The sequence below is a fragment of the Gopherus evgoodei genome, chromosome 2 (genome assembly GCF_007399415.2).
Source record: "Gopherus evgoodei ecotype Sinaloan lineage chromosome 2, rGopEvg1_v1.p, whole genome shotgun sequence".
Taxonomy (NCBI): Eukaryota; Metazoa; Chordata; order Testudines; family Testudinidae; genus Gopherus; species Gopherus evgoodei.
The window spans coordinates 118,673,992-118,696,527 of NC_044323.1; the positions used below are offsets into that span (position 1 = coordinate 118,673,992).

General features: G+C 40.0%; 1 protein-coding gene across 1 annotated transcript in view; it reads left to right on the forward strand.

The window, feature by feature from the left end:
- The window catches only part of AHRR (aryl-hydrocarbon receptor repressor), a 112,045-nt gene that overhangs the window by 67,747 nt on the left and 21,762 nt on the right, over nt 1–22,536 (forward strand). Inside the window, exons 3-6 of the mRNA XM_030549368.1 lie at nt 2,377–2,474; nt 17,248–17,337; nt 18,034–18,163; nt 20,738–20,871. Of these exons, the coding sequence (XP_030405228.1) occupies nt 2,377–2,474; nt 17,248–17,337; nt 18,034–18,163; nt 20,738–20,871 (452 nt within the window). The remainder of the gene's footprint in view (nt 1–2,376; nt 2,475–17,247; nt 17,338–18,033; nt 18,164–20,737; nt 20,872–22,536) is intronic.

The window sequence follows — 22,536 nt, forward strand, 5'->3', positions numbered from 1 at the left end:
TGGAAATGGAATTAGTACTAGATGGACTGTGGAACAAACATCTCTTGTGTCTCAGCTGCTATGTTTGTGTCAGCCTGAAGGCTAACAAACAGGCAGGGAACCCTAGCCTGCTCGATGAAATAAAATAAAATAAAATATTGCTTTCCTCTTAAAGATGGAGTTAGCCCCACTGGAATGTTTGACAAAGCCAAAAGAACTCAAACAAATAAATCTTCATTTCCTCTTGCCACTCCCTGTCTGTCCTTTAACCTACACAGAGATAATAAGCCTCTGTGTAGAGAATTATGAAAATGTACTTTTGGGGGTTAGGGAAGCAGTAGGATGGGGGCTCTGCTTTCAGAAATTGCAGTTACACCCTCTCTGTAATACCCAGCTGCAAATGGCATTACGACTGACCTTACTAATCCTAGGAGCAAGCTCAATTGAGCAGGGATATGCAAAAGATACATCATGTGACCTTTCCCAATAAATCTAACATTTAAACCAAGACAGACTACAAAACCCATCCCCTAAAAATGTGCACCTTTCCACAAGAGTTTCACATCTATTTTGCAGAATGTCTTACAAGGTTGAAAACATGAAATCATGGTGGCTGGAAAAATTTGCATGGAAAGCCACCCTTAGTCCTGTTTCATGTAGTTTTGGGACATCCTAGTGTGTTTTCCACAACTCAGGTGAGGAATTTATTATCTATACTTGAGATTACAGCTTAGGAAATATGAGTCCACAGTATCACTAGCAGTAAATGTTCACTGTCTGAACTAAAAACCAATTCAAATTTCGTAAGTAACTGGCAGAACTGTGGTATCTCTGTTGATCTGAAAAGATAACGTGTCTCTTTACTCTTTATAGAGCCTCAAGTTAATAAGAACCTGATCCAAAACCTATGAAATAAGGAGAAATAACGCCAATAGACTTTGGACCATGCCCTTTGTCATTTTCAACTAATACTGTTAAATCCATGAACATTTTTATTCAGTTTTTACTCTGGGCTCTTATTCAAAAATTGCATCCAGTTGTCATCACTACATTTAGCAAAGAGCCAAGTAACATTCCAGACTTTTTTATATATATTTTTATGTGGAATGAATTATTTCAGATTGTTTCATCCCTATTTTGGAGTTATTAACCTGTTACTCCAGGCTGATGCAGGGGTGCTGGAACAATTTGTATACTGGGGGTCCTGAGAGTCATTGAACCAAACTTTAAAACCCTGTATATGATGGAAACCACTTCAAGTCAGATGCAGCAGCACCCCGAATACCCCTAGTTCCAGCACCTGTGGGCTGACGTTTGGAGTAGCCAACTGCCCTGGGTCCACTTGTTGACAGACCCTTCTCACTGTCCCTTCATATCAACAGAGCAAAACTGAGTAAGAACTGTATTTCTATAGACTGGATATGTTAGACTGGTATGTTTGAACAGTGGTGAACGTCTCATCTCAGTTAGCCATCATAACTGTTTCAAGATGATCCAGGTCAAATAACTAAAAGCCCAGCAGTAATAATGAAGCTGAATCTTTAGCTTCATTATTTATTGACAGAATCACAAGGTTTGCTTCACACTCCATACTCCCTCAATGATCCAGATACTCACCTAGCAGATGATGTGTGTAATCAACTCTGTCTTCTGGGTGATTCTTTCATTATCCTCAAAAATGAGAGTGGATCTGAAATCATCACTCTTTCGGGGATTCAACTTCATATTTATTCCAGAAGAAAGTTAAATCTGATTATCTAATGATATTTCAGATCCAATATTTACAGCCCATGCATAGGAAAAGCAGTCAGCCAAAGTAATCTGCCTTTGTTTCTGTTATGCCTCTTGGTTTTAAAATTTGCAATTTTAATCCAAAGTTTTAATGCTTTCCATGCTAAAAAACAAACTTTGACTTCAAATTTGAAAAAAAAAAAGGCATTTCAAGCATATACACCTGAGTCTTAGAACTAATCTCAAATTTATAGAAGTGAGAGGCCAAGAAAATTTCATGCCAAACAAGAGGTCAAAATAGAAAATAAGAAAACTCATTCATATCCTGTATCTACTCTGACAGTCTTCTGAACAGTGTTGCCATTAGTTAGAATTTTTATAACATGTATTCTTTTGTAAACAAAAGCAGCGTGGCAACATGTCAATTGTCTTCTATGCTGCTTTCCTATGGTTTTGTTGTTGTTTTTTATATGTAGAGTATAACAGAAAAAACATAACCAGTAAAAATAACGTGATAGGTATAATGACGAGCAAGGAAAGAATTTTATATAAAAATATCTGAGCTGTGAAATATGTGTTTCTTTCCCTAGAACCAACAGTAAGTTTTCAGTAACTAAAAGCACTTATCAGTAATATTTATATATTGTTAATTACTTTTTTCAACAGCCATTCAAGAAAAGCACTGTAGGAAGCAAGTTGGTGACACAATAAAAGACTATCTATCCAGTGAGACTGCCATACCAGAAGGTGAACTTCTACAAGAAGTGAGTGATAAGTGCTATCATTTCTGGTTCTAAGATAACACATACAACTTAGTGATGTTGGTGATTTATTAAAGGTTATTTAGCCTGAGTCAGTATTGAACAAATGGCCCTGCATTGTGTTAGACTTTGTATTACTTGAAGTGTCTGCTGTTGAATGGGATGCAAAATCAAAGTCCAGAACTATTGTGGATACAAAAGATCCAGTTACCTTTATTCTTGCAAAAATTGCATCAGCTATGGAGTCTTAGTCAAATTCCAACTAAATTTCTCGGTAGTTTCAATTAAATATGGAGCCTGATTCTCATTTTTAGCAAGCATGGGATGGTGGTGGAGATTGATTTTAGTTACCTGTGTGCACACCTGAGAGACTATGCAGGGACTTGCTTGATCTCTGGTGTGAGTTAGAGCAGCCTAAGAGCTACTCTAATTTAAACAGCTTTCCATGGCTTCCCACGTGTCAAGAGTCAGGGCCTGTAGCAGAGTCATTCTGGCAGCAGGCCCTGTAGTGGCAATTTAACAAGTGCAGCTGGCCCGTTGTAGGCTGCCTGACTGGCTACAACACCTGTTTGGTTGGAAGAGACAGCAAACAGACTCTTAAGGCCAGCAGCAGCAGTTCACTGGCTGCTCAAAGCATGTGCCTGTGGCTTTGATAGCCCCTGCCTTGTTCTCAGCCCTTCCCCTGCATTGCCTCACTCCAGGTAGCTGAGTTCTGACCCTTGGTTCCAATTCCTGACCTCTGACATTGGCTCTGACCCTGGGCTTTATCACCTGGCCTCTGACTCCAGCTCTGACCCTGGGCTCCAATTTCTGACTACTAACTCATGTTCTAATCACTAGGCCTGATGCTTGATTGGACCATTAGGCCTGACTCCTGCTACAACCACTAGGGACAACTGCCCATGTCCTGGTCATGTGACACTGTAGGCACTAGAAATCAGAGAATAGCCACAGTACACACTGGATAGACCTCCACTCTGCCTCTGACAAAGGCTAGGTGGAGGGCTGGTGCAGCACCCTTACACTAGCTCTGCATTATCAGGGAAGATCTCTGAACATGTTATTCTTGCAGAACTATTTCCATCTCCTTAAAGATCCTCTGTTGCCATAGTGGCATAAAGAGGCCTTAGTGTAACTGAGAATCAAGCCCACTAATCTTCTTTAAAAGTAGCGCTGCTATTCATTGTTAAATAGCCTCTAAAGTCTGCCCCAGAGATGGCTACATTTCACAGATAAGTGAAGCAATGCCTGTATACACATAGTGCCCTTAAAAAAAACCTGCCATTTGATTATAAGTAAATGTTGTTATTTGCAATAGTTCCCCATTCTAAATGTATAAGGAATACAGTCAATATATATAATAGCAAAAGCAGTAAGTGTGTAATTTTTAAGGGCTCCCACTGTATTTAATTTGTGTTTGGGATTTTTTAAGGTGATAAGTGTCATATACATGTAAGATATAATTGTTACAGGTCTTGAATGGCAGCCATATGGCTACAGGAACACTTAGAAAGTACTGATGTATATAATAAATTTCAGTGTGACTTCAGACACACTCCAGCTGCTGAGACTAACTTTGCTCAAGGCCAGGGGTCGGCAACCTTTCAGCAGTGGTGTGCCGAATCTTCATTTATACACTCTAATTTAAGGCTTTGTGTGCCAGTAATATATTTTCATGTTTTTTAGAAAGTCTCTCTATAAGTCTAAAATATATAACCAAACTACTATTATATGTAAAGTAAACAAGGTTTTCAAAATGTTTCAGAAGCTTTATTTAAAATTAAATTAAAATGCAGATCTTATTAGTTTAGAGTGATCCTTTTCCTTGCTGAGTTTTCCAGTGTCTGGCACATATTTGGATACTTTAAGCTGTACACAGGCTTCTGAGTGATCACTTGTTAACACGCTCCGAGAGGGACAGAGGACAGATTTCATGTGTGAAAAGACCTGTACACACATGTAGATCCAAATGCTGAAAGCATTGCAAACACAATTTTCTTCAAACAGTTAAATTTCTCTGGCAAGGATGTCCAGCAGGTCAGAATAGAAGCCCCATGATCTCTCTTGGTAGCTTCAAGTGCACTCTGCAGATCTACAAACTTTGATGCCCACAATTCTGAGCTTTTTAACTGAATGAGTTGCATTTTGAAATCTTCAACACCCATCCACTGAAATACAGACAAATCCAAGTCGCTTTCGTTGAACTTTTCAGGTTTAATTAGAAAATAAAGCATTGGGCCAAATCGCTGGAAATCTTGAAATCTGTCAGAAAATTCTGATTCCAGTTCTTGCATGTACTTTCCAATCTCATCGACATTGACAGTGCAATGTGTCGATAGCTCTTTTATGAGTTGGAAGTAGCGGAAAGTAGAAGTTTGAATATCCCTGGAAAAAACTGCTAGTTTCACAACAAATGCTTGCCAGGCTTCATAAAGATCTAGAACTGTTTGCCCTGCACCCTGGAGACAGAGGTTGAGTTCGTTTAGGTGAGCGGTGATATCAGTTAGAAACATGAGCTTACACAGCCATTTGTTATCATCTAGTTCGGGTAGTTTTGTTCTTTTTCCCACAAAAAGGCCTTGATTGCATCAAAACAGTTTACAAAGCACACCAAAACCTTGCCACAACTTAGCCACTGAATGTTGCCGTGAAGTGGGATGTCATTATAAGCACTGTCCATCTCTTCTAGCAATGCTTGAAATTGTCTGTGAGTCAAAGCAGATCGAGCAACAAGGAAATTCACAATTCGCACCACTGTATTCATCACATTCTTAAGCTCTGAATTAGAAATGTTAGCACACAGGTTTTCATGATGGATGATACGGTGAAATTTGACTGTTGGGCGGCCAATTTGATCGTCAAGTAACTTTACAAATCCCTTCTGTTTTCCGACCATGGCAGGAGCACCATCTGTTGTCACACAAAATATTTTTCTGATGTCAACTCCTCGTTCTTCAAAATGGTTTACAAAACTTTCCAATATATCTTCCCCTTTGTTGTGCCATGCAGGGGTTTTAGGCAACAAAGTTCCTCTTGGATTTAATCAGAAGCACAATATCTTGCAATAACTGCCAAACGTGGAATGTCGTTTATATCCACACTCCCATCAACTGCAGCATTAAACACTGCTGTGTCTTTCAATGCAGACGTCTGCTTTTCCTTAATGTTTTCTGCCATTTCACTTATGCATCTCTCAACTGTTCTGGCAGAGATGGGCAGTTCTTTTATTCTAGATATGATTGTATCTTTATTTGGCAAATCATTGAACAAAATCTCTGAACTGCTGAGAAAAACTTCTTTTATATATTCCCCATCTGTAAACGGCTTTCCATTTTTTGCAATGCACTGTGCAATCTTGTAACTTCCTTCTGTAGCTTGATTTTTACTTACACTTAAGCTTTTAAAAACACTGGTTTGCTTCTCATAGGCTGCTACTGCCTTTTTGATTGATTCAGTCTTGCCTGCTTCGTCAAGAAAGGTTTTCTCGTGCTTCGTTTCAAAATGTCGTCGAACACTTGATGTGCGACAAACAACACTTTCATAACAGAAAGCACAAATAGCACTATGCTTCTTTTCAATAAATCCAAATGTGTCTGTCCAAGCAGGCTGAAATGATCGGACATTTAGCTTCACGTTCTTAGGAGCTGCCATTTTGTCAAATGTTCCCTTCAACTCTCAGTGGGGAAAAAAATGGCGATAAGGTCAAACGCAGTGTGGTCTGATATAAGCAATTTTAAGATGAGGGTGCTGAGCTGCACCCCCTCTAGTCTTGTGTGCAACCCTCACTGTCCCAGGCTGATAACCGTGGGCCACAGTGGGGACACTGCAGAACAGTGATCCAAGGCCAGGAGCAGAGCCCAGGGTGGCCTGCAGGGACTCCAGGCCAGAAAGCAGGCTGAGGAAGGCTGGAGATCCAGACCCCGGCTGGCAGGAGGTCAGCAACTGGAACCCCAGATCAGCAGCTGAGGTGAGTGGAGCTGGCGGATGGTAGGGCTGAGCAGGGCCGCAGGTCTGGACCCTGTCTGGAAGCAGGCCTGCGCAAGGTGAGTGGGGCTGCAGCAAGGGGGGATCCCAGCTGGCAAGGGGCCAGTAGTCAGAACCCCAGAGCAGTGACTGAGTGGCTCAGCCCACCCCGCTCTGGGGTTTCAGCCCTAGCTCCTGCCAGCTCAAGTCTCAGTCCCCTACCAGCCTGGGGTTCCTTTGCCCAGGCCAGCAGCTGGTGCTGAGTGGAGCTGCGGCGGTGGGGACCCCAGCTGGCAAGGGGCCAGCAGCGGGAACCCCAGAGCAGCGGCAGGCTGAGCGGCTCAGCCTGCCCTGCATACCATCAAAAATTGGTTGCCAACCCCTGCTCAAGACATTAATGATCTGCCTTCCACAATGGGCAGAGGAGGCCTATTCTTATTGGAATTATCAGTGACATCTGACACTATCTCATCAGCTGCATGTGAATCAATTGAACTGGTTCTAATTTTTTTGAAGTCAAGGGGTCTTTTGGCTGAGTAAAGACTCCAGGATTTGGTTCCTGGCACATGAAATTTATTATCAGAGGCATTATTGCATTACTCGAAAAATGACTGTGAATAATAGGATTTCTGCAATCTATTTTGAAGAGAAATGAATAAATATGTACTACAGCACAAGGAGACATTTTCAGGTGGCATCTACTAATACAATGTGAATCAGAACTTAAATTAACATATGTTCAAATTTCATTCCAAGATGAATTGGGATGATATAGTAGAAAACATCCCATCGGTGCTGTTCTACACTTTGTATAAGGAAATAACACAGGAAACCTTTTTCCTACTCAGTTTCCTGTAATTTTTTTAAAGTGTTAGTGTAATTCCATTTCCTCCTTTCCAACTTTGTGTAATCAGTACTTAATAAACTCTGATGTTGAAAAAAGTAGTTTAGTCTGAACTTTAGTCTGAGTGCAAGAAATTTGTCTTCCTGTTTTTTATTTAAATACAAACTTAAAATAAAAGAAGAATTAGAGGTTAAACACAAATAGAGGATTATTGGGTTAGGGTTGTGGTGGGGGAAGGGTTTCGGAACATCAGAAATCACTTAAGGGTTTGATGGAACCCTCATGGATAAGTTTACCATCTGTTGTGATCACGAATCACTTGTCAACTCCAACCAATGTTGACATCTCCTGACAATTCAGTCTTAAGAGAGCATACTCTCACTAGAACAAATCCTGCACTAAACTCACAACTTCACCTTTGTATTGTATTGTTTTCAAATATGGTATGGTCATCAGAACATTTTCAAAATACTGTCTTTGTACAAAGTTTTCACAGACTATCTTTGTGGGTTTTAAGTTAATGCCACTTTTAAAAATTCTCCCAGTATTAATCCTTTTATCTTCAATTGCCTTTGTGAACTGTACACTTCCTCCACAGATGACATAATCTGATCTGGCTTCAGTCATTTGGGATGATTTATGGAGAATATAGCTATAAAGGACACCTATAGATTGGGGTCAGGAGAGACTCACTATCTTCTGTTGCACACATACATTTACTTTCTGCGCCTGTTCAGCACTGCTTGTCATTTCCAATTAGTGGCAGGCAGAATACAAGAGATCTTTTCAGTGTTTCTGCTCCCTTCCGTTGTCTTTGTAATTAGGACTATGATAGGAATATGTCCATCTTTAAAAGGACACAGTCCACTGGAAATCTAGTAAATTTTTATCTATCTATCTATCTATCTATCTATCTATCTATCTATCTATCTATCTATCTATCTATATAAAGTAATGTGAATGTATTGAGTCTTTACCAGAACTTGGAAGGAAACTGTTTTCCCATTCCAGGAATAATTTTGAAAAATTTTCCTTTTCCATACCAGGATGAAAATTCAAAATCTCAAAAACATCATGAACTAACAATCTAAAAATAATTCAGTTTGGGTCAATCAAAATGTTTCATTCCAATTTTAACCTTTTCAAATTAATTTTTATTATACCCCTAGTGTCAAATTCTAAATGAAAAAATCATTTCAAACTGAAAAAACAGAACTTTTCATACTGAAAATGTAGAAAAGAGACGTTGACAATTTTGAAACTATTTTTCCAACAGTTTTTGAAATGAGAAAACTAATAGAAATCAACCCTTTCCTGCTTCGGTTTTGACAAATCTGCCTTGTCTGAAGAAAAATGTCTTATAAAAAAAAATTCCAACCAGCTATAGTCTCTCCCCTGCCCTCAGTGTTGCACATGGGCTCAGAGTTGGTGTCTTAGTGTCCAAACACACCCGCTTCTCGGAATTTGACTCTATTAGTAATCTCAAAAGAATAATACAACAGACTACACTTTCTCTGGGAATTGTGCTGTCTGTAGGACTTCTATTCAGCACCTCCATTGTCCTACTTCCCTCTCTGTGGATAGGCACTCCTGTCTCCTTTAAGTCTAGGGTGAAATTAAGAAACTGTTCTTGCTGGAATGAGTCAACAGAATTTCACCAGCTTTATGCAGTCACCTTGCTACCCAACGAGTTTCAAATACTACAGCTGCAAGTTTGTCATTTTCCAACCACATTATCCTATTGTTTTTTAAAATATTTCTTTCCCCTGCTACTGTGTGATAGACCCACACAACCAACAGGGGAAAACTAATAAACTAACTGATTATTAAAAGGGAAATAATTACATTGGCTAGACAAAAAGCATTGTCAAATACACATGAGAAGGAAAGAAATAGTAGCTATTTTTCTATCATTTCTTTCAGTTAGACCAGTGGTTCCCAAACATTAACAACCCGCAAACCCCTTTCAGTAAACTGTCAAGTTTCATGAACCCCCTTCTAAAAATGAATATTTCCAGGGGATTTTCTCCTTTACCTCAACATAAATTATAAAAGCAATGATCTTGGAAATATAAAATTCGTTTTTATGACATGCTTATTACACACTATTTATTAATTATTATTTATCATTACCGTATTTTTATTACATTATGAAAACGGCAAATCTTACAAGATCTCACTTTTGTAGCTTATATCACTTTTGATTAAGCCTGTTATAAGACAAGGCTTCTATCAGAGGCGCCAGTAGAAAAAAAAAGGTGCAGGGGCAAAGCCCCCACGCACCCTAGGGCCTGGGGGGGGGCACCGCTGGAAAAGTGGGGGTCTTGTGGGTGCCATGGGAAAAAAAGAGGAGGGACCCATGGAGGGGTGTGCCTATGTGGGGGTGGCACATGACCCTCGTCACCCCCCCATACTGGCTCCTCTGACTCCTATGTTTTATCAAGGAGTATCAGATGTGAAACAGCATGAAGGTATTTAAGAAGCCCAACTCAAAGAGTTTCTCCTACACAAGCATTCAGGTCTTGAGCAGTCTAGGCAAACAATGCACATTACAACAAAGCTTAAACTTGTTCTTCATAATAATTTTAAAAACAACTCTAGCAGCCTATTTAATTTTAAAAACAGCAAAAAATATCCACCTCCCTTTCCATTTCTTATAAGGGAGTCTTGAAGTTTAAATCTCCTCAGTTTGAGCAACCCCTAATGATGCGGGGCAGTGTTTACTCACTCAAGTAGTCCCTTTGAAGTAACTTTGTAAATACAATACATATACACAAACCTTTTGAGTGCTATGAATTATCCTACTACTCTGGCAAAAGGGTATGCTAGATACAGTGGTATATCTCTTTGGATAGTCTTTTTGTGTTTCAGCTTGATATCAGAGTTCTAAGGACTTGATTTTTTTGGCTTGTAAAGAGCATCTTAATTAAGGATTATAAAATGAATTTTATGCAGGGTAATTGTGAATTTTTAAGAACACTAGTGGAAGGGAACAGACGGATCCATTATGGTACAAATTTAAAAAGGCTGACTGCATCTTCCCAGTAGTGTTCTTAAGTAGACGACATTATGGAGAAAGTTAGGGATGATTGTACCACTTACAGAAGCTTATTATTCAGATCATCAAAGAATAACTCCACCCATATGTGATGCAAAGACTATCAACAGACTGCTAAATGAAACAGCTCTAGATACACTGAAAGCCAACTGACTCTGGAAATTTAGTACCCATGTTGCGTGACTTCAAAATCTGTTCTGAGCAAAGCACGGCTCCAGGCCTTGACTGTTGTACTTTAGTAACCATAGCAGTGTGGTCTCTGGAGAACACAATGCTAGTGAATTTTCCTTTATTTCAAAGAAGAGTAATAAGAGAAATGTGGCTTGGAACTAATCTTTTTTTCTAATTTTTACTATACTGTGACCTTGACCAAAATATCTTTGAAGTATTTGCTGGCTGATTCTCTATTATGGGACCAGAAAAAACATCAGGATATATAAAGGATCTTGCCAAAGGAAGTCCTATCTTCCTCAAAATATTTGTCTTCATTCCCAGGGAGAACCTTTTTATTAATAAAGTTTCTAAAACCTCATAATGGAAGAGGATGATAACTTTAATCTCAGAGCTACTATGGGCACCAAAGTAACAGTGAACTTGCTTTGAACTGACATATTAATTGTTTTTTGTTTAAGTAGCAGGAGCAGCTTTTCGTGAGTACATAATTGGATGTACTTGCTTTTAAAAAGAACACAGTCCACAGTTTGATGCCAAGCCCTTTTTTCCATTTGGAAAAAAAGTGATTTCATTTTTCATGTACAATGTAAGAAACATGAGTTTCTTAAACAAACAAAACCAAACACAAACAAACAAATGTTTGCAGTGCATAGTTAAGTCTGTCTCACATGTTTCAAGTTTTAGCCTAGATTAGAAATTCCATCTGCCATTGAATCCATATGGTTTACCAAATGGCATTTTACAATCATTTATTTTTACAGCTTAGACAATAAAGTTGTGTTTAGTTGTCACTGCTCAAATTTCTACTGTGAAACCTTTTGAAAAAGTAAATATACTTAATGTTTGGAAATTGTTTTGGCAAGCAATTGAACTATTATTGCTAAAACACTATTTATTACTAAATAGTAGGCACAGCTTGGACAAAGAATTGCAGAATGAAGGTCTTTTAACATTTCTCTATTCTCTAAAATCTAAGAGCCAGTCTGTAGCCCTTCCTACACTTCTACACACTCCTGTAAGGTTCCCCCTTAATCTACGATGCCAACTATCTATACCTTGGGTAGCTGCACGGGGCTGTGCAATTTCCATAGCGCTGCTATATTCCCTTCCCCACACATGCAGGTAGAAGTGGGCAAGATTGGGCAGGGAATGGGCAGCGCTCCAATATTCCAGCCTGTGTTAGGGATACACGCTAAGCAAGATATAGGGCTGGTGCCGAGTATGTCACTGTGATGGGTTCGATCACAGAAATCCCCTTGGGACTGTCACCTGATGTGCTGAGACTACCTTTGAGCCCATTTTCTCTGACAATTTGGGATTTCAGAACCCTGCCTTGTTGAGCCAGACGTGCCAGTCTCCTCCAACACAGACCTAGGTCTGAACCATGTGCCCCAAAGCTGCAGACTTAACTGAAAACAGCTTAAGAAGTGCTTCTGTCTCCAGCACCCAGACACCCAGCTCCCAATGGGATCCAAACCCCAAATGAATCTGTTTTACTCTGTATAAAGCTTATACGGGGTAAACTCATAAATTGTCCGCCCTCTATAACACTGATAGAGAGATATGTACAGCCGTTTGCTCCCCCAGGTATTAATTACTTACTCTGGGTTAATTACGGTAATAGCAAAAATGATTTTATTTAGTATAAAAAGTAGGATTTAAGTGGTTCCAAGTAGTAACAGACAGAACAAAGTAAGTTACCAAGCAAAATAAAACGAAACACGCAAGTCTAAGCCTAATACATTAAGATAAACTCTCACCCTCAGAGATGTTCCAATAAGCTTCTTTCACAGACTGGACTCCTTCCTAGTCTGGGTCCAATCCTTTCCCCGGTACAGTTCTTGTTAGCGCCAGCTCAGGTGGTAACTAGGGGATTTCTCATGACTGGAACCTCCTTTGTTCCATTCCACCCCCTTATATAGCTTTGGCACAAGGTGGGAATCTTTTGTCTCTTTGGGTTCCCACCCCTCCTTCTAAATAGAAAAGTACCAGGTTTAAGATGGATTCCAGTACCAGGTGACAGGGTCACATGTACTGTGAGACCCCAAGCCTTCATTCTTCCTGGTCTGACTCACAGGAAGCCTTGCAAGTAAACAGAGACATTTACAACCAATTGTCCTAGTTGATGGGAGCCATCAAGATTCCAAACCACCATTAATAGCCCACACTTTGCATAATTACAATAGGACCTCAGAGTTATATTTCATATTTCTAGTTTCAGATACGAGAATGATACATTTATACAAATAGGATGACCACACTTGGTAGACTATAAGCTTTGTAATGATACCTTACAAGAGACCTTTTGCATAAAGCATATTCCAGTTACATCATATTTACGCTTATAAACATATTTCCATAAACATATGGAATGCAACATCACAATCACTCTCTGTGGAGCCAAAAGGTAATGAAAGCAGATTCCTGGTCTGTTTCTGGGGTAGCACAACAATGCGCTGCCCCGTACATCTGTACTGAGCCCTCTCTGCTGTGGAAAATATTTCTTCTCATTAAGTAGTGTTTTAAGATAACATTTTTAAAAAACAGTCAAATACCTGGAATTTAGTTTTGAAGTTTTGCTCCCTATTCAGCTGGTTCTTTAGTTAGTGTGGATTGTGCTGCAGGTTTCCTAGCTAATGTACGATTTTTGTAACATGGGCCTTGAGTTAATCACAAATAACTTTGCTAAGGTGGAATTAGGATTGCTGTTGTACAACAGTGCCTTCCATTCCCTGTACTCTTCCAGAACATGGAGCTTCAAAACCTCAGGCTTAAACATTGGGAAAGCAGGAGATTCTCAGTTAAGGTCTCCCCACAGAAAGCAGAGAAGAAAGTAGGTGTTACAAGAAACAAAAACCAGGGGCCATTCCACACATCTCCTGCACTTCCCTGCTCTGTTCCATCTCTACCCAAATACACACATCCTTGAACTCCACACCTGAATCTCCCCCCACTACATCAACCCGCACCCCATGAACACCTCCTCCAACCCTGTTTCTCTTCCTCTCACATCTTCCAACCCTTGTCTGTCTCTCTCTCACATACACACACCCACTCACCCTCTTCCCTCCCACACTTCTCTAACCTCTCCCTACACATACATACGTTCACTTAGTCATTCCAGTTCTTTCAGTGATTAACAGTAGCTTTTCCATGTTTCACAGCTGTGGAGTGAGTTGAAAATTAAAAGCAGACTTCAGTCTCTTGTGGAGTATGGTGCAAGGCCTAGATGTGGCAATATATTGGGTGCAGAACATCCCTTAATAATTTGAGTAGCAATTTCTTGATCCATAAGAACAGTGTTTGACAAAATTCCTACAAGGTAAGTCCACTACTACCTAGAAGGGCTGAATACCCCCATCTTACATGGAAGCCAACAGAAATGGGAATTAAGAACGCTCGGTACCTTGCAGTATCAGGCCCTATGTTTCAGAATGATTCTAGGTCTCGTATATGCTTTCCCAGATGTGGACTGGCAAATTACCTTTTTTCTTGAAGCAGTTGGCAAGGTCAGCATTTCTAGCTGTCTCAGCTAATGAATAGTTGATGACTGGGAAGTTCTTTGCCATGTGCACTTATGAGTATAGTCACCTGCATAAAGGAGCTCACATAAATGCTCCATTTACCTTTCTGGAGATTTTTAGTCTGGAGGTTTTAGTTAAAGAACCTACCAGATGTCAGAAATTTTATTACATTTTAAACATCACATCACTGGTGGTTTCATTGCTGCAAAGAAAAATCCAAAGAGACAAGATGCCAAAAATCCTTTCTTGTCTCCATCTGATATAGTAAATGGATATGACAGAATACCATCCACAGAGATACTCTCAGCATAGTGAAAGGCACACATGAGAGGAAGTAAGATTCATGTGGCATCTAGACTAGAGCCTTGTTTGCAGAAGAAAATAGCACCATTTCCGCAATTGATTTTGCTGGAAGAATAGCCATGGAGAAATTAGTGATCAGCACCAGTTCAGCTAGCCAGAGGTAATGCCTGTTCTGAGCAGGGATTAGCTCCAGTTGGCTAAACTGATGCTGACCACAGTTTGTCCTTGTCTGCTTTACAGCTAACCCTTGGCCAGCAGTAGTTCAGCTAAATCAGTTGCTGAAACAGTGCTATTGTCTAATGGAGACAAGGCCCTAAAGCAGTGGTCACCAAACTTTTCAGGGTCGCGATCCCCCTTACCCTTGTCTCCTCATTCTGGAGGAGAAGCGAGGCCGTGGCTCCCGGGATGGATGGGTGGGAATGCGGACAAGGGTAAGGGGCCTCAGGTGGGGCCTCAGGTGGGGGTGGTTCTGGGGCTGAGAACAGAGTTGCAGCCAGGGGATGAGGCTGGAGGCGAGCCTGGGGGTAAAGCTGGAACTGGGCTGCAGTGGGGGCCGGGAGCCGCACCGAGGCTGGAGGTGGAGCCAGAGCAGAGCTGGGGGTGGGGCTGGGTGGCACTCCCTCCCCACCCCCCATGAGGGCTGGCCTTGGCCTGCCACATCCCCCAGAATGTTCCTCCACACCCCTTAGGGAGGTGCACCCCACAGTTTGGGGATCTCTACCCTAAAGTCTTTCTGCTGGACCTCCCTCTAGCCATCCATTTCACACATCATGGGTTCTTTAAGGCATAGTGTCTTTAAGGGGTGAGTAGCCACATGGTCCAAACTTCTCAAAGGTGCTCAGCACCTTCCATTAGGGACAAATGTTCTGAGGAGCTCAGCATGTCGGTGCTGAGCTCTTTTGAAATTGTGGCCATAAATGTCACAAAGGGAACTGTTGGGTGCTGAGCTCTTAAAAATCTCACCTGTGTGGGAACTGAGCTCTTGAAAATGTGTCCCCACAATGCATGAAAATTAATATTTCTGTCCACTGTAATGTTCATGTTTTTAATAAAAACACAGTTTGAGGGAAGAGGGAAGTAGCAATATCATATATATACAACTTTAATCTCAAACAATGCTAATCCTTTTTACCAATTGATATATACACCATATGCAGGAATTAGTTAATCCTGCTCTGAAATACAGACCCTCTGTGGTGAAAAAGGGTCATGAGGGTCCTGGGGTAAGGGAAGGTAGGCAAAATTAGACAAATCTAGATTAGGTATGACCAGAGTTAATGTTTGTGTGATGTACTTCATTTATATCCATTCTTATTTTTATACTTGCCTTGTTGCTTACATTACCTGTCATAATATTAGTCTATATATATTGTTTTCTTTACTGTGTATTGGTTTATGATATCAGTGCATTAAGTTCTATCGCTTAGTCCTCTTACTTTAAATATTCCTTATTTTATTTATATAATTATGCCAACATAGTATTTTGTTAAAGTTTTTGAAAAATTGGTTACACTTTAGAATATGACTGCGGTTATATAGTAGTTGTACTACAGTTAAAGTGTTACTCACAATAGTTAATTTTTATAATTAATAGTTAATTAACTGGTTAGTTAATTTTCTGGTTTGTATTAGGTACATGTATCAAAAATATATATTCAGAAAAGTTAGTGTAATATAGTAAGTTTTAAATTAAATGGGTGACAAGTAATTTGCTCATGTCATTAACCTTCCAGTTATATGAATTAGTAGTAATCTCAAGTATCATAAAAGTCAACCACATTGTTATTACATTTTAATTAGTCTCTGTATTAAGTGTAACCAAAAAAGGTAAGTTTAAAAAAAGGAGAGAGAACACGTTCCAGGTCATTATCCACTATGTCATTCTAAGAAGGAGAATGCTATTGCTGAAAAATTATGGTAACTACCACAGTGTATGGGGGATGGGGGAATTAAAATGATAATTTTACATTGTGATAGGCAGGGGAAACAAACTTAGTATCAGACTTTGTATTAAGGGCTTAGGACTGAAATAATTAACATCCCACTATTACTAAACAGAGGTTACATATTTCTGGCAATACAGATGTAATGTTCAAAACTTCTGAGCTATTTAAATGCCTAATTATATCTGAAACTATTATAGCCTCATGTTGATATGCAGGAATTTAATTCTGGGTTGTGAAAATTGATCCCCATATATCAAGATGAGAAGATACACCCATGTGTTATTTTTCTTTAGCATTTGATAAATATTTGATTAGCCCATCATTGTATAGGCACAGAGTCTGCTCCTCTTGCACTGAGCAGCAACTTTACGTCAGAGTCCAGGGCCGCCCAGACGGAGGGGCAAGCGGGGCGAAAGGAACCCCCACTGCCGAATTACCACCGAAGCAGGACCCGCTGCCAAACTGCTGGGTCTTCGGCGGTAATTCGGCAGCACGGGGCCCCCGCCATGGGCCTTCGGGGCACTTCAATGGCAGTTCCCAGAGCGGAAGGACCCCCCCCACACCAAATTATCGCTGAAGCGGGGAACCCCTGCCGCCAAAGACGCCAGGTCCCCTGAATCCTCTGGGCGGCCCTGTCAGAGTCCAATAGATATCAATGGAACTACTCACTGTAAAGACAAAAGAAACTAGTCCATATGATGTAGCAGACAAATCAGTGGGGTACAGATGCTGCCTGTTAACCTCATGGTCATAGGACTTTATTTTAGTAAAGCTAAATAAAATTTGTAAATGTCTGTTCTAAGCAACACTTTAGTTTCCATCTTTCTGCTATGTGGTTATTCCATAATTGAACACTAGGGAAAAAAAGCTTAGAAATATGTTAATAAACATCATACCAATTTTACTTCTTGTGTTTTGTCTTTTGTTTACTTTTTTATTCTTTGTTTTATCTCCCTTCTCCCAGTCACTGAATGGCTTTGCCTTGGTGGTGAGTTCAGATGGAATGGTATTTTATGCATCATCAACTATTGTGGACTATCTAGGCTTTCATCAGGTAAATACATATTAAAAGTATTTAGAATGCTTAATGTTGTACAATTTGTAATGGCTTCCTTGCTGTCATTTCTTTTGATATGCTCTCTAAAATCATGTATAGTACACTGTTTTGACATGTGCCTTTGCAGTTGGCTAGATATAAAGTATAAATGGAATAAAGGTATATTTATGAATCATTTCCAGACTAGGATATTATACTGTAATTTTCCTATTTTTATATTTTTATTTTTGTTAGAAGTCAGGTGAATGTGTATTCTATGTAACATCCCAGGAGACATTTTGAGCTATTCTGTTATTGTGAATCGTTGGTAAACAAAGACATGAACTGTTACAAATGTAGAATATATCGCTAATGCTCATCATTGTAATTTATCCCTTCAATTTAACATTCAGAACAAGCATTTTTGTAATAAATGCAAAAATTACCTTAATGCAATATTGATGGATATTTTGCACATGCATAAAAGTTAGGAAATTAAGAATTAAGGCTAAAAAGATCCTCACTACATTACTGCAGTTTAAAATAAAAAGTAAACATGTGAAACTCAGGAAATTCAAGAAAAATGTTCCTCAAGCAATCTTAGCTCTAACCCGATATCCCCACCAACCATCCACCTAATGGGGATATAGAGATAATGACAGCCCTTAGCCAATGAACTTACAGCCTAAACATTGTTTATTGTAATTATTTCAGACTGATGTAATGCACCAAAATATATATGATTACATTCATGTGGATGATCGCCAAGATTTCTGTAGACAACTGCACTGGGCCATGAATCCTCCACAATTAGTGTCTGGACAACAATTGCAGACAGAAACAGGTGGGTTTGCGTAATATTCATTAGAGATATAGGAATTGTCATAGTGAATCCAGATCAGCCGTCCATCTAGTCCAGCAACCTAACTCTGATAGTGACTAGTGACAGATTCCTCAAAGCAAAGTGCAGAAGCCTTCAGAGTGGACAATTATAACACGATGAGCCCATGGGGGATGTTTCTTCCTAACTCTTGACAGTTAGAAAATGGTTTATGCCTTGGAGCTGTAGAGCTTCTCATCATCCATATGAACAGTTAATCCTACAAAGCTCTTGTCTTCAAATAACATATCAATATTTCTCTCAGTCACAAAAATACAGTATGCAGAAGGTTTCTGAACGCTGTTACTACAGCAGTATCACTTTATGCTCTCATCCCATTTGCTTTCTTACACAAAGCTACTTGGATAAAAGACCTCTAAAGAACCAGCAGATGCTGCAGTCCATTTTCCTTAATTCGATACTGTCCCAGCATGGTGTTAGAGCACCCTCTGCTGTTTAGAGGTGCTCTCTAGCAGATGAGGCATAAAACAGAAATCATGACTACTTCTAGTCATTAACGTTCCCTTTCTCTAAGAATACAAGAGGGATGTGAACTCGAGCAACTGAGCCATGATCCTTCTCTGGTGACTACATTCTGCCACTTTAAATTCCCCCTGCACTTTTATCTGGATAAATTATTATTCATTCCTATGCAAAATTTCTGTGTAGTGATGCTGTACAGTTTAGGGCTGCTGAATAATTACCACATTTCACATCATAGGTGTCTGCATTGTAGAGGTAAAGTGATCCGCCAGCATTGTCTAAACATCAGTTTAAGTTTAAACACTACATTGTGGGATTCTTTGGAATAAAAGTATCCATTGCTACTACTGTTAATAATTTGCACTTCTACAGTATTAAGCCGTTTATTAAAAGATTTTAAAGGACTTTATAAATGGGCAGCCCTGGGAGATAGGTAAGTATTTTTATTCCCATTTTGTACATGGACAAACTAAGGTATATAGAGGTTGTGACTTGTCTAAGGTAGTAATAGTGGTCATAATAATATTCCCAGTAAAACTTCAGTATAGAGTTGAGGTTGAAACATTATTGCCCTTTAAATACATCTTTTAACAATAACATTTGATTAATGAGAAATGCTAGAAAACAGAAAATGCTTAGTTAAGGTTTCAGCTCTAGCCTTAGCTCAAACATGCCACACCTGCCCACCTTCCAGCTACAGACCAGAGAAACTTCTCAGCACGTGAACATGAAGTCTGCCAAGTTTTTTTATTTATTTTATTTGTTTGTCCAGCTAAAAAAGTAAGAACAGTTTTTGACAAGTGAAAAAATGATCTTTGTTCCCCAAGGCCTAAAACTTTCAGAGGAATTGAATACCCAGAACTCCAGTTTAAGTCAGTAGGAATGGTGAATGCTCATCTCCTTTGAAAAATCTGGTGCCTCAAATTGGGCACATAAAAATTGGAGGCACCCAAAACTAGTGATAATTTCTGAAAATTTTGGCCCCACTTTCTCTGTTCTCCTTTCTAGACAACGTAGGTGATACTGTAACTACCTCACAGGGTTATTCACTGGAAATAACCCATTTTGTCAAGTTCCTGGAGTCTGCCATAATTTGGGTAAAATGTATGAAGTCCTTCCGACCTTTCACAAACTTAAAGTACACCAGACCTATGGCAAAATGTGTATACATCACTGAAGGCTAATGGAGCATTAATAGATTTTTCAGATGGATAAGAAGAAACTTGCAAGCAGCACCGTGAAGCAGGAGTTCATAGCTGGCTTTTAAACTCAGAGAATTTATGCAGGATTTGTAACTTCAAAAGCAGTCCCCATGAGGCTTATGGTTTCCACAGGAGCTCTTGCAGTCTTTGGAGAACTTTGTAAAATGTGGTCCTTTCTTTATAGAAGAAATTATATCTCTCAATGAAACAAGATGCACTAGGCATTTTACAAACTGTAAAAACAGTGTGCAGATATTAATTAAATTTGAACAACATTGTTTGGAAATTAGCAGTGATGAATACTTTGAAATTTTGTTCTAGATATGTACAGTAAAGAATTTCACTAAGTCTCAGAGTTGACACTTCTAGAGAAGTACTCGGGTTTCTTTTGAGAAATGCATACTGCAGAAACTATGCACTGGTGCCCATAACTAGTGCATGCTTTACGAAAGAACTCAGGAGGCATGAGCTGACCTTTGGGTGACTGCTGCCTGTTAGCAGTGCCAATTAGCATTTTCTCCTAATGGTCTTCCTTTTTTTGTCTCTTTTCTTTGAAAAGTCTAGCAAACCAAAAGGAAAAACCTCTTCTATGTTAATGTAAGATTAATTTTGCTGAGTGAAAAATCACAAAAAGTCACGAAATATGAAAGTTTATGTTCCCCCAGGCAAATTAACTTAAGCTTATTGCACAGTTGTTGTTTTGTGATGTACTCCTAGCAGATATTAATATTCATGATTGACTATTCACTACAAAATATTCTTTTTAGCAATTTCTTTAACTATGTGTTCAAATATGTACACTGAATTTTCATTCTGAGTTCATATAATCTGACATTACCCACATTGTTTGTAGGAGAAGAATACATTCTCAGTAAGTTGTTTAAGGCACAAGAGTGTGACAGCATGCCAACAGATTATTCTTCCTTTTTAACTCGTTGTTTCATCTGTCGAGTCCGCTGCCTGTTGGACAGTACTTCTGGTTTCCTTGTAAGTATAATTTTGTGAAACAAGCTGTGGCTGAGTAGCACAAATTTCAATGACCTCTTAAAGATATTTGAACATGATTGTATGAATTGCATGCACTGATATGGAAATATAATTTTTGGATGGCTTCTATTTTTGACAGTTTTTTAATTAGTTGAATGTTTTTACTTATGATTTTGCATCATTGGAACTGTCCCAAATGACGATCTTTATTAGTAAATGCACAGGTAGCACTGCTGCGGTTAAGGATCTATCAGTACTAATGTTACAACTCCTATTTTAGGACACTGTAAATGCTCAGTTATAAAGTATGAAATTTTTGTCATTGTTCCAGTATGCAGCTGACTAGAACTTTATATAAGAAAAGAACACAAGTAAGTATTGGGCATCCTTAAGATACTTGATCTGTAATTCTTTAGGAAACCCATAGTATATTTCCATACATGCTACTACTTGAATACTTTTCTATATTTATATTCAGTTTAAAAGTCCTGACCTCACATGGCTTCTCTTCCTCCATCCCAAAAACATAAACAACATGACCAATGTCTCCACCTAGCAAAAATTAAAGAGGCAAAAAGTGACCATTCTGCTCAGTCTTTTTGTACACCAGCCTAGAAGCCTCCATTTTCCGCTTTCATCTCCCAAACAAAGGAGAAATTAAGATGAAAGATGACGATTAAAATGATCAGCTAAGAAGAACTCTGTAGAGAAAAGGCTGTGGTCCAAGATTTCCCTGAGCACTGGTCTCAAAGTTTCAGGCAAGGTGGGCAGAGTAACCCTGTTTGCAGCATCCCGTTTCCCCCTTGGTCTGAACCATAACAGGAAAATCCCTCCCAGGAAAGGCATCACAAAAATTGATGGGATTTGGGGGTTCCACAGCAATTTCTCCTTCCCCTACAACAAACTCACCCTCACCAGAACCTTCATTTTCCTACCATTGACTTACACTTTTTCTGTCACTCGTCTATCAGTTTGTAAAGGGTGTCTGTAAAACTTCTCCTGCTCTCACCATTCCCTCCATTTACAGGCAAACACTCTCCTTCTCCTCTAAGTCTTCCTCCTGGGTTACAGCACCCCTCACATCAAATGAGATTTTTTCATGGCAATCTGAATCTTCAGTTGTGTTCCCTAGTGTTGACTCATCAGATTCCCATGTGATTTACTTGAAACAGGCCCTGCATTCTCTTCTCTGCTTTCTGTTCTACATCCTCAGAGCACGCTGTTCCCGCCAGATACTCCCTTCCTGACCCGGAAGGCTCTTCACTCACCTTCTTCAGCTCCTCCTTTCATTCCACACACACTTGTATCTATTCTCTAAAGCAGAGCTGGCTTTAGCCAGTGCAGGGCCCGATGCGTGGGGCATGTACTCTCCGGGTGGCACTTTGGATTTCCGCGCTCCGGCGGTGGTAGCGGGGCTGCGGGGTTGCAGGGCTCTGGCCGTGGGAGCGGGGCAACCGCACTTGCCACTCTCGGGCCGGGGGACCGGGGCTGCAGGGTTGCGGGGCTCCAGCCGAAGGAGCGGGGCTGCAGGGTTGCAGGGATCTGGCCAGGAGAGCGGGGCTGCGGGGTTGCGGGGATCTGGCTGGGAGGGCGGGGCTGCGGGGTTGCAGGGATCCGGCCGGGACAGCAGGGCTGCGGGACTTGCCGCGCTGCGACCGGGGGAGC